General features: G+C 40.0%; 1 protein-coding gene across 5 annotated transcripts in view; it reads right to left on the bottom strand.

The window, feature by feature from the left end:
- Window positions 1-296: 296 nt before the first annotated feature.
- The window catches only part of nlgn1 (neuroligin 1), a 300,005-nt gene continuing 287,210 nt past the window's right edge, over window positions 297-13,091 (bottom strand). For 4 of the 5 annotated variants that reach the window (XM_062423629.1, XM_062423626.1, XM_062423627.1 and 1 more), the window contains 7 exons: window positions 11,277-11,462; window positions 9,431-9,697; window positions 8,912-9,273; window positions 6,272-6,432; window positions 3,353-3,509; window positions 2,431-2,508; window positions 297-899 (listed from right to left, as the gene is read on the bottom strand). In XM_062423629.1, coding sequence (XP_062279613.1) covers window positions 297-899; window positions 2,431-2,508; window positions 3,353-3,509; window positions 6,272-6,432; window positions 8,912-9,273; window positions 9,431-9,697; window positions 11,277-11,462 — 1,814 coding nt within the window. Of the gene's footprint in view, window positions 900-2,430; window positions 2,509-3,352; window positions 3,510-6,271; window positions 6,433-8,911; window positions 9,274-9,430; window positions 9,698-11,249; window positions 11,463-13,091 lie in introns of all 5 variants that reach the window. The other variant, XM_062423625.1, reaches the window with a different exon arrangement.

Here is a 13,091-nt window from a genome sequence, read left to right as displayed (position 1 = left end):
TTTTGTACTTTTTTTCTTCTTGTCTCTTATTTTTCTACAAAAACATATTTATTCTTTTTTTTCCTCTGGTCCAAGCCCCCCCCCCATATATCCCTTGACTATATTCCCTCAGGTATTAACAGAGTGTCGTACAATCCCAGTGTAATTCCATGGGTGTCTGGCAACTCCAGGCTGGCGTTTCAGCTCCTGACATATCTGTGTATGTCAGCATGTCGGCCTTAAGTCTCTGCAGCAGCAGTGGCATTAGCGTTTGCCTCAGCCATCAGAATCCTGTCTGCTTGGGTGCATCCACAGGGCTATACCCGGGTGGTGGAGTGTGAGTGTGGGTGTGGGTGGGGCAGGGTGTTATTCTGCCCGCTGCTGGGGAAGGTGTTGAAAGAGTGGAGCGAGGTGAGCCCCCCCATGGTGCTGGGGATCATGGTTATGGTGTTTGGAGTCATGAGCGGGATGTCGTCCGGTGAGCGCCTCATGGCCAGAGTGTAGTCCGGCGGGCAGGCAGTCCTCAGCACCACGTCGTGTGTGTGCAAGGAATCGCCCACACCCCTGCAGTCCCGGTCCAGGTCCGAGTGCTTCTTCATCTGCAGGGACATGATCTCCTCCTCCTGAGTGTGGGCCAGGTCGTTGGCGGCACTCCTCTGAGGGCTGCAGCGCCTGTGGACATCATGCCTGCGCTTGTCCTTCTTGTAGTAAAGAGCGGCGAAGGCCAGGATGTTGAGGAAGAGCAGGGAGGCTCCCACAGCGATGGTCACCGACAGCTCAGTGGAGTAGTCACGCTGGTCCACCAGGTGTGGCTGGTTGTGGCTGTCTTGGGTCTCAGTGGGGAAGGGAGTTGGGTTGGGGCGCTTGGTCACCAGAACCTTGGGCTTTGGGGTGCGGTTGGTAGCCTCTGGAGGAGGAATCTAAAAAACAGGGAGGAGAACAATAAGTTTAAGGACATGACACCTAAAAATACTCCATTTGCTTTGTGACACCTCAATTGGAAGTTCTCATTCCATTTTTTCCCCAGACTAACAGTGTCCTCAATGACAGTATACGGTACTTGTGATTTTCTTCCAAAAAGACCCATGTAATGTTTGCAAAGAAAATTCAGATGAACTTAGATACTTAGGTCTAAATTGGTGAAGCTAAAACAACCACAACTACCCAATAAAAAAAACAACAACAACATTAACAGAAATCTCCCAGTCAGATACTTTGTACAATCCAACCATCCATCCAAAGCTCCTCTCTTTAAAGGCTGAATCCAAACGTCCACTTTCCAGACTTGCGAGCTGAGCCTTCACATACAGTACTTCAGTCATATGCAGTGAGACGTGTTCATCACATCAGGTCTGCTAGGGGCCGACAGATAGACGATCGGACATGATACTGCACTTGTTTCCTTAGACATTATATTAAATTCCTGACCATGTTACTCATAATGAAATCCAAGTAGCATTTTTTTCCTGACCCTGCAAACACAGGAAAGTCCAAAAAGTCAGATTTGGCTTAAGAATTATTGCAGCACTAAATTTGAGTAATACGACTTGTACCTCTGCCTCATACGAAGGCAAGTCATGTTATGCACCACTTCAAGAGGCTGCTTGCTAGGAAACATGAACATTTAAGCGTTTGAACAAAAAACAATGGTGTTGTTTCTCTGTTCACAGTCTAGATCAGACTCAAATCAGTTTGAATGTGGAATACAGTATACAAATTATGAAAGATTTAGATTTGACCAAATTCAAGATCCAGGGTACAGATATCTCCTCATACTCCTAGGTTGAAGTGTTTAAAACTGAATACAGGTTTTACTGGAAAATATATTAACAGTGTTTCCTTCTTCTTCTTAATCCATTGCAGGTTATAGTCTTTGTAAAATCATTATCACTGATATTTAAGTCTTGGTAATACTTTTTTGTCAAAGTCCAGTTCATTTATTCTGTTTCCAGCTATGAAAAATGATTTTAATTATCGTCCAGACAGAGAGATCTAGCTTTCCACTATTATTCTGGAGTGCATGGTTTGTTTTTCCAGCAATAACTGCTCAAACTTTGGCAGTTTGCGCTTGAGCTTTATTAATTGATAACACCCGAGTTGCTGTTCATGGGATTGGAAAGAACCGAATCCAAGATATGACAACTAAGAGTAAAACTAATTTATATGACACCTTTTGGTTCATAATGGGAACAGAAGCGAATTTCCTCATCTTGGTACAACAACTACAACTCTGTGACTATTTTTTAAGTAGAGAAATTTGCATTTCATGTCTAGTCACAGAAGTAGAAGCTCATGAGGGGCATTTGAATGCAGGACTAGATGAGGGTCAGGTCAACAAACAATTTAAATATTGCATAAGTGTCTTGGGTCCACTCCAAATCTTTGCTCTGGAGGGGGTGACTCAGGTTTAAGTGGCGGGATGAGATGTGCAGTAGATGATTTAGTACCAACCTTGGTGGTGGTGGGGATGAGCTGGGTGACCTCATTGAGGCTGTGTAGATGAGGGACCAGCTCCAACCATAAGTTGACCTGAAGAAACGAGAGAAAATATGGAAGAGGAAATAAATGGATACCGTAGATGAGAACAGGGTTGAGAGAACTAAACTGAATTTTATCTTAACAGTACTGTATCACTGACATGATTTAGCTTTGCTTTATGTATCAGGAGGAATTGAAATAGTTGAAAAATATTCAAATTTTACAGTAAAGACTGTATGTAAGTGTGTACATTATAATATAGGTCTCATTAGATACAGCCATGAAATGTGAAGTGTAGCATGAACATGGAAAATTAATACTTTCTTTTTTTCTTTTTTGTTATGAGCAAACTATTATGAATGAGCACAAGTTCAAAACTGTTAAAAGTGAACTAAGCTGCCAAAACTAATATCAAAAATAATTGGAATACTTTCTATTTACAATCACCATCTCTTTGGGCCTTGACACATTTAATATTCACAAAGTTGGGTCATGTTATTAATTGAATAATCATTTCAGTGTAAGAGTAATAATCAGGAATTATCAGTCAGAAATCTTGTCATGAATAATGGAAATTGAGCACAATTAATGCACAGCTGTAATAATTGTTTATTAGTCTAGTTAAAATGGTGAAGTGTAATCACTCTATTAGAAGCACTGATTTGAACCCAACAAGTGAGCTGATTGGTCAGTGTTTGGACAGTTGACAGGTTTTGATCTGTTCCTCTGAACCAGTCAGTCATCAATTTTAGGTCGACGTAAAGAAAGTTGGCTGAGCCACTAATATCGCTTTATGACACAGGCCCCAAGCTGCTTTCCAAATATATGAGTTCTATTTTAGGTCATTATACTGGAAGGACCCACATTAAAAACATTCAGGAAAATGAGACTGTACCTTGTTGGCACGGTAGTGCTCTTTGATGCGGGGCTTCAGGCCAATGTGCAGGTAAAGCTGGTCTTTCTGGTTGTAACGTGTCCATGCTACTTCTTCAAAACGGTTGGGTTTGGTGTGGATGAACTTGGTGTCCTGGGGGACTGGCTGGTTTGGGTCCCTGAGAATAAGATTAAATGAAGAGATGATTATCTGTTAAATAACAGACGAGAGAACAGTAGATATGTAGTCCCCCAAATGGACAATGCAGTCCTCTTCTGACCAGTCAGTAATGGTTTATGTCACCTTTTGGTTGCTTACTTTAGGGGACAGGAAGAACTAAAGCAAAACTAGCAGTAGACTGGACCTTTTTGAGATGTCGCTGTCTGCTTATTAAAATTTTAATTTTAACCTAAGTGTAGCATCTCCCTCAGGCTAATCAGTGTAATTATGAAAATACTGGAATGTAGTGGTGAGATGCAGCCCCCAGGTTTCATCAAAATTTAATCAACAGTGTCTGAGATATCACACCTGATAAAATCAAAAAAAGGTCGAAGGCAGTATTATTGCTCACAGATGATTGGGTTCTGAAGATACTGATTGACTGAAAAGGTCTTAAGATAGCTAATAACCTTAGAAGTTTCCCTAATTTCAAGTTTCATTCATATGCAAAAGGAGCCGATTTTGAATTATGGATGTCTCATTGCAAGTGAACCTATTTATATATAATTTATACATAAAAAGAAGCTTCTAGCTAAGGAATATGTTTGGGTAAAGATGCAGTTCAACCATGCTGATAATTTCCATAAAGCATATGCTTCAGTAATCACTATGCTGGCATATGAACCAAACAGAAATAGATACTTTTTGAATCTTATGCACTATCTACTTCTGGTAAACATTAGAATTAACTCATCATAGCACAAGGCTCAACTGCTCTGTAAATGCAGGTCTGTATCCCAATATAAACTCCTATTATATACAGAGGGGGCTTATGGAGCACATTCAGCATGGGATCCTGTGCTATACAGACCCACTTACACTTTATCTGAGCAGAACAGAGCCAGCCATGTGAGCTATGGAGATCCATTCAGACCCACTGAGCGCCCCATTGTCTGAGAGCAGACTATGGAGCCAGCCAGACCTCATCAAGAACACGCTTAACCATTCAATTTGGTGGCATAAATCTCCCAGGTACCCGGCATTCCACGTCAATTTGGGGTTATATATGTAGATCATTAGTGGCTTTCTGTTCCCCTCAGGGCTACTGGGCAGTGCACAGAAAAAGACAATGTCCCCCATTACGGTCTTGAAAAACAATTACCACCACGACTATATGCTGAAAGGCAACATGAGACATAAGGGGAGGGGTGGGGAAGATTTTAATTTCGTCCCATCGAGAAGTCACTCTCCAGGCTACGTCCATTAATTAAGAATGCATTTGAAGCTATGTAGAGGGTATCTGCGTAGAATACCAATTACATAACCCAGTCCATGAAACATGATAGGACCATTTACCACTCCGAATTATAAAATGTAATGTAAGTTAATATTGAGGAAACACAATTAAAATAAATGATCAATTCATTCGTGGTCTTGTAATGGTAATTACATGTTGATCAAGTGATGTAAGAGTGATCGCAAGGGGGAAAAAAATTGTTTTAATAACCATTTGTGAGACCCCTCATAAAACTATTATATGAACAAGCTGGAGCTTACAAATGAGGCTGCTCCTTAAACTAACTGGGCAGATGACTGTTAGACGACTGTTAGACTGTTTTGTACACTGGTTTCTATCTCATTCATACCACAGTGATTTTCTTATTTAATACAATATCAATGAAATGTCACTAGGAGTGGCACCTGTAATCTCATTATATGTTTACTATAATGACAATAAAGCTTTTTATTCTATACTTTGCATATTGTCTATATTCTCTTGTCATTTTGATGACGTCCAACATTTGAGAGTTTGCTGCAGTCTTTTGCAAAAACAGAAAATGGTTATAAGTAGGACTGGGTGTCATTTAAAAAATTATAATATCAGTACCAATCCAAGTACCCTTAAAGTGATACTGATACCAACTGAGTACTTAATTCAATACCCATTACCCATTTAGTGCACTTGCTTGTATCCAGTGTAACAGGCGTGTAGTGAAGCCACACTTTAGAGTGTTTAGGTGGCATCTTGGCTGCTGAACTGCTAACTCAAATTCACCACGACTTCACCACCACAGACGAGTTGTAGCTGCTGTGGCAGCGGGTCAATCACATATCTCATTAAATCAAAGAATGCTTGCATTGATTGGCTGTGAGCAAGTCCATACAAATAGTCATATTTTCTAGCTCTGGGTGCAAAAAGGATCGATTGCATGTGTTTTCTTGACGAGAGGTGTTTCAATCCTACTTGATATTTATTTATTTCGGTCGATACCTAAAAGGTATCAAGTACCGATACCCAGGCCCAGTTATAAGTAGGGTTTAACAGAAGTGTTATATTGAAAATATCTAGTTTGATGCTGAATCTGTCTTTGTGGCTTTGCACCATGGAAGCTCAAGGTATTTATTAACTACTGCAACCATTATCAGTCAACAATAAAACACCGTCTCAGAGAGTGACCTTTCATTGTCTTTGGACGGTGACAGTGGTGACTATCTTATATTAGCATGAGGAAAACATAACCATCCTTGCTAACATCATCAAACATAAACAAATACAAATGATGTGTACATTTTGGAATTCATTTCCCATATTCTTCACAACTACAGAGAAGACTTGGATGTTACTATTACAGACATCACTGCTGGCATTAAATGGTTGAGCCTACTCAGTACTCTATTAGTTCTGATGGTACTGTCATGAGGGAAACGTATATATACAAGATATATACAAATAAGGACTGGTATAGGCCCATAGAAGCAACACTATTAGTGTCATCATACCCTGTTTTTGCGAAGTTTGTCCAATAAGTCATGACCACGGCACTGAGCATCACGTCATTCTTCGAGAAGTTGCAGGGAAACAGCTCCGTTGGTCCAATCATCGGCAGGCCGAACACATATGGGATCTCATCTCCATGTGCTGCGTCTGCCCACGGTGGCACCTAATGAGCAGCAGATGAATCAAATCACATCAGCATTATTATATTTATGTGACAGATAACAGGCCATTAAAAGGCATTATTTTTGCTGCTGACACACAATGGATATTGTGATGATACACACAGAAAGATCAAAGAAGCAGAGAAAATGGAGAAAACAGGGAAATGAGATAAGTTTTTTAATATTATTTTTGCCAACCATATCTGGCCCATTATTCAGTGTATTACAGAGAGAGACGAGATGTGATATAAAAGGAATGGCTATGACAGGAGGGGATGGCTCTGAGCTGAATTTTAAACTAAAATGTTGAAGTACATGTAATAAGCCATAGCCTGTTAAAGCTACAATAAGCCCAAAGAAAATGTGGCATTTTAATCACCACTTTTCACTTTTCTTTTAGGCCTGTATAATTAATCAGTGTAGTTATGTAAGCAAAACAATAAATATGCTGACAGTTAATATACACATAAAACAAGGAGCAAAGAGTTAGATCAAAAAAGGCTCACATCTCTGGTTGCAAGCTAGTTGTGACCAGAAACCGCTGGAACCTATCAGTGGTCTCTGAAAAGATTCATGAATGAATGAATGAAAGCACGACATTGTGTTCACATAGCTCTCTCTCTAAGTTTAACGATTACAAAGCTGTAACTGGTTAACCATATCTCCAACTAGATGAAACAGCTGTCACTGAGATCAACCCCTCTGTCTCTGAGACCATTCACTGCAAGCTTTACACAGGGAAACAATACATTAGGACTGAGGTGCCACCACCTTGCTGGCCACTCTACAACCTGTGCATTTGTGTATTACGTTTTTATGTGTTCTTAATGACTTACGATTCGCAATCACTAGTGTGATCAAACTTTGATAAGGCAATTATGGCTGCACTTAATAATCTTTCTTTGGTTTGCCTTAATAATTGTCTGGAGAGCTGTTTAAACACCACAAACTGGGGAGGTTAAAGCTGCTATTAATAGGAAGAAAACATATATTCTTTAGCGGTGAAATAGATCGATTTCTCACACAGAGCAGTCTTGGGGACTGTAGCCCATCTATTGTTATTAATGTTGATGAGGTTCGACTGCAGTTAGGGCACCTTAAGGCTAATAAGGTACCACGTCCTGATAGTGTCCATCCATGCACCCTGAAAGTGCCAACCAGTTGTGCTCAGTCCTTCTTCCAAATTTTTCTCAGACGTGTGCAAAACATCTTGTCTTGTTCCAATTCCTAACCCCCACCACCCCCTCCCCCCAATAGTAGTCTTACTAATCTTACACCTGTAGCCCCGATGTCACCTTGAAACAACAGCCAACTCTGTCAACTCAGCTTTGTTTTTTGATTTTTCTCATGATTTTAATAAAATTCAGCCATACTTTTTAGTTCACAATTTAATTAATTTTAAAGTGCACAACACAACTACTGTATTGCTTAGGTCTTAGATTGTCTATTGTTTCAACTTCAGTTTGTCAGGTTTTATATAAAGCTGTCTGACAGTATATAACTAAAACAGGAGTGTTCCCTCTGTTATCATTCACACACCATACCGCTGACTATAGGCATAGTCAGGTGTCTTGTGAAATTCAAGTTTTTGGATAACACTGCCCTAGTGGGTCTACTTAAACAGGGCAATTACCTGGCCTACAAAAGAGATGTCAAATATTTTGTTAATAAATGTATATTTTGAAAAAATGAATATTGGGAAGCCCAAAGAGTACATGATTGATTTCAGAGGGAGGAGGGAGAAGGTTTTCCCAGTGATAATTAAGGGTCAGCATACATAAATTGTCCAGTCTTACTAATATCTTGGTGTAAACTTGGACAGTAAATCAAATTAGAAAGAACACTGATGTATTTAAGAAGACTCCATCAAGAGTTTTCTCAAGGAAGCTTAGATACACTGATATCAGAAAGAAGCTTTTTTATGTTTTTTTATCAGTGAATCTTAGCCAGTGTCCTCCTTTATGCTGTGCTCTGCTGGCATAATGTCAGCTGATAAAAAACAGGATAAATAAGATGATCAGAAAGGCTGGCTCAGTGATTGACCTTACCCCAGATTCACTTGAGGTCACTGTAGAAAAGAGAACAATGGCTAAACTAAAAACTGTTGTGTATTTGAAGGCTGTCCATTACGCAGTGTTTTTAACAAAGTCAGAAGCTCATTCAGTGAGAGGCCAGTGTCAACTGAATGACTCAGAAGGTCTTTTGCTCCAGCAGTGTTGAGATATTTAATGAACAAAAATGTTTCAGCTGTTAATCATGTCTCCAATTGCTTTTTTATGTTGTTGTGTACTGTGAATGCAATGTAAATGTTGTCTGTAGCAGTTGATTTCGTGGCAAATGAGTTTCCCCCATTGGGGATTAATAAAGATGTATATTCTAAACATGACAACAGTAGGCCTATTTTGTCACTTGTATCACATTGTTGAGGATCCATGAAGTAGATGCGCCCTCAAATATTACCCAAGATGGTCAATGGCCCACCTGTTCTGTCTGACAGTGGTGGTAGAAGGCATAGAAGTATGTAGGTGACCCAAAGCTGGAGTGAAGGTCAGCTGTCGCAACAGCTGGTGCCACCCACTGGTGATCGGTGAAGAGAGCCAACAATGTCTTCCGGCGTGTTTCTGGGTTGTGCCTGTCGGCCCAATCGGTGTACATGAACTTGATAGTCTCTCGGAGGATGTCTTTACCCTCTGGGTAACCATAGAGATCATCCACAAAGCTGGACACGGCATAGTCGAAGTCATTAGCCTGGACGCCATTTTCATTGTCAACGATCAGCTCCACAAACTTTAGGCCCTCGCCTTGGTTCACTCCTAGCATGATGTCATAGTTGAGGAACTCCCCTGGAAATAGAGATGTAAAGAACAAATGGTTGGTGTTGCACAAATGATGACAGTAAAGTTGAAAATGGCTGGTTCTTTTAATTTAGCTTTCTTGATTTTAGGAACTTGCTAATGGTGCGAACAGCTAAATAGGTAAAACACAATTGTTTTCTTGTACCTTGCTCCATGAGTATCTGAGGATCATCAGGTATGACATCGCCATCGATAACAGGTCCAAAGGCGATGTGGTAGCGGGCTGGCTGGATGTCTTGATCCACCAGTTCTTTGTAATGTTTCTTCTGAAGACACCCCACAAGTTCTACAGTGTCTTCAAGGTTACAGCCCACCTTGCGGGCCAGCATCCGGGCGTACTTAGCTGGTTGGAAACTAACGGCCCAGCTGGACAGAGCTGTGCCACTCTGGGCAATGGCTCGCTGGAACAAGCCTGTAGACCAAAACAGCAGAGGGGCAGGAAGGACAGAAACAAATTACAATTGAGGAACCTTTTCAAGTAGCATAACAATAAACTTGTGTAATGTAATCAAGATCATCAAAATCTGCACACATGTAGACACAATTTTAACTTAATAAAGAGGAAATGCAATCAGAAAAAATATTGAAATGATGAACTAAAAGGGCTAGAATACTTCCCATAATCACCAAGATGCCAGAAATACTTATATTACTTACACATCACACTAAAAATCAGTTTCTAAAAAAAAATTGCTTCGTTGAAGTCTTGTGGTATTCTATATTTTTCAAATTACGAACAAATCTCATATTAAGAACAAAAATGAATCCTACTGACAATTATTGATTTTGTTTCCATCCCTGATTAAAACTATTAAAAACACATCAAGGAGCCATGTTATTGCACTTGGTGAAATGTTCCTTCTTTACCATGAACAGACACTATAACGTATAAACGTATTAACAGCCACCATATTGTGCTTCTTAGTCAACCTCAATTTACTGTTGGCAAAGCAGTGACTTAACATTGTGATCAGACTCAATCACACCCACAACCACCTCCAAAGCTTGTATGGGTTAGGGTTAGGGTTAGGGTTAGGGTTAGGGACTTTGAGATGTTGCTAAAGTAATAGCTCACATAGCTGACAGTGGTCAGATTAGGTTCCTAGCAGTAGTGCTAGCCTGACTACCTCCCATGACCCTTACCTTGAAGGCCAAAGCAGTCCCTCAAGAGTCTTCCATAAATATTCAGTAGACCACCACATTTCTATTAATACCTGGCTTAAAGTGGTCCACTATTTCTTCCTGTTTGAGTAACATTTCTACTGGACTCTATGGGTAATACTCTCAAGTTTATTTTACAACTTGGGTTACTAGATTGTAATCCTTATTTTAGGAAATTATATTAAAAAACTAAATTCAGATAGCATCAAATTTGTCAAACCAAATGCATCTGACCATATCGTACTACATTATGTGAACACCATGTTAGGATGACAAGGCACATTCATTGCTTCCACTAAGAAAAGCAGTTTGTGTCATTGTGTGAAATCTGACTGAGGAAAGTCTGCCATAGTGCAGGGCTTTACAGTACATTTGCAATAGGTATGTGTATATATGGTATGTACAGATAGAGTCTACCTGCCTGCAAAACATGATGATAACACATCCTGACCTCTACTAACATGTCAGAGTGCATCCATGCATGCTTGGAGCAGTTTATTTCACCTCCGGAGTGTTTGTTTGGCCAGGTGGAAACAACACTATTTCAACTCAAATAGCATCCTATTATCCCAGCTGAATGTTGTAGTTATAGTGAGTCACTCACAGTCACAATGTTATGCACAATGTTACAGAATCAGCAAAACTCAACTGTCAGCTATGTTAAATTTCCTCTGCACAAAGCTTCCACCTAGTCACACTCTATATAGGGTGCACATACAGTCTAGATATGCAAATGTACTGCATACATGCTTAAATATGCATGAAGATACTTTGTGAATTCCCCGCTGGCTTATAATTTTTACCTTTGGTGGAGTTGCTCCAGCGGTTGCCCTCAGAGTAGTGAGACAGTGTGAGTAGGTTGACACAGGAGGCCCCGGCACCTGAGCCGAACACAGTGATACGTAACGGGTCGCCGCCGAAGGCTGCAATGTTCTCACTGGTCCAACGCAGAGCCTGGATCTGGTCCAGCAAACCGTAATTCCCTTTGGCTGCCTGGTCACCTGTACTCAGGAAACCTGCACGAGAGGAGAAAGGAAAGAGAGGACATTAGGTTGGGATTGTACTTTTAAAAAAAAGCTGCAGTTGCTGAAGGTTGGTGGAGATGAGAGCTCAGTAGAAACAGAAATTACAAGTTCAAAATACAGTACAATGAAAAAGCCAAGAAATGAGGAACGACGGGGGGGGGGGAAACAGATGATGGGTATTGAAGTGTGTCATGAAAAAAAAAAATTTTTTCTCTCTGTAGTTTTTTTGCTGCAGATTTTTACTGTAACTTTGTATTAAACAGAAGCAGTATCCTAGCAACTATTGATTTTGCCTCTAAATTTTCCTCACATCATTGAACAGTATAGACAAATTGATATTCGCCATGTCTGGATATTTAAGGGACAGTCAGATAGCGAAGAAACATAAACACAAACATGATTGTACAGGAATCTTGGACAAGACCCAAAAAGTTACATTCAGCATGTGAAATATTTCAGCTTTTATTTTTCTCAATTTCTGAATCTTTCACATTCAAAGGTTTGGTTAATTATCCCTCACAAAATGAAAAGTCAAAACCACCGGGAATTCAACTAGTTCATTTTTCACTTATTTTCTTTTTGATCTCCTCAATTTAAAAAAAAAACAAAACTACTTTTGGTCCATCCGGGCATAACTGCTCCTAGATAATGAGGCATATTTCTCCAGTGTGCAAAGAAAACCAACAAGCCTAGATGTTAAATAATTTGCTGCAATAAAACAAGACTTATTACCCTGTAGAGCCACTTAGAGCATGGTTACGCTAAATATAACACAGACGGACTAATTTTAGAGAAAGACATATCTAAATCCATGACTCAGCTCTAAATAGACCATACAGTAGAATGATCATGTGTCATAAAAACTGGGTTTGTTTTCTTTTGGTGGAACAATTAAAATTGCCTTGCATTAATGTACTGTGGAATATATTTAAATCTGATTACTTAGCTCAAACAACAATTTTCTACAATTGGCTATATTTTTGTCTGTGAGCCAAAACATGTTTACATAAAGCAAAACTTATAAATATATGTCATATGTAGACTTTGGCCTCTCTTTCCCTCACTCTACATGTGTCTATCACATCTTTTAATTCAATAAAACATCATTAAATCATGAAGCATTATGCCTTCATGTAAGCACACCCATCAGGCATTAGGGGCAGATTTTATCACCTCTGAATAAAGTTACACATATGTTGCACATGAAAATAAAATTGTATTGTAATGAACCTGGAAATATTTAAAGACTGTGTCTGAACAAGTCACCTAAAGTGCAATGAGCATTGGCCACATTGTGTAGTGTTGTGTCGCCCATAGCATAAACCAGGTGCATCCAACTGGTAACTATCCTAGTCAATGCTGAAGTCCCTCAAAGTGCAATGCAGCTTACACTGACTGACCAGTTAAACCCCTCAGGTATTGCTGGTCAGTGCGGTCAGTGCAGCCACATACACGATCCAGTGCTTCCAAAGTATGCATGTACTGACAAGACAGGGCACTTCAAGTATACCCATAGGAGAGCTCTGGTCTTTTAGAGCAATTTCATGTCCTACCCCCCCACACCCCCACCACCACCACCATCGCCCCGCAACTACCACCATCACCTCCATCCTGTCTCTG

This window comes from Scomber scombrus, chromosome 8, assembly GCF_963691925.1.
Source record: "Scomber scombrus chromosome 8, fScoSco1.1, whole genome shotgun sequence".
Taxonomy (NCBI): Eukaryota; Metazoa; Chordata; class Actinopteri; order Scombriformes; family Scombridae; genus Scomber; species Scomber scombrus.
Note: the sequence above shows the minus strand (reverse complement) of the source record. Positions and strands in the feature narration are given on the sequence as shown.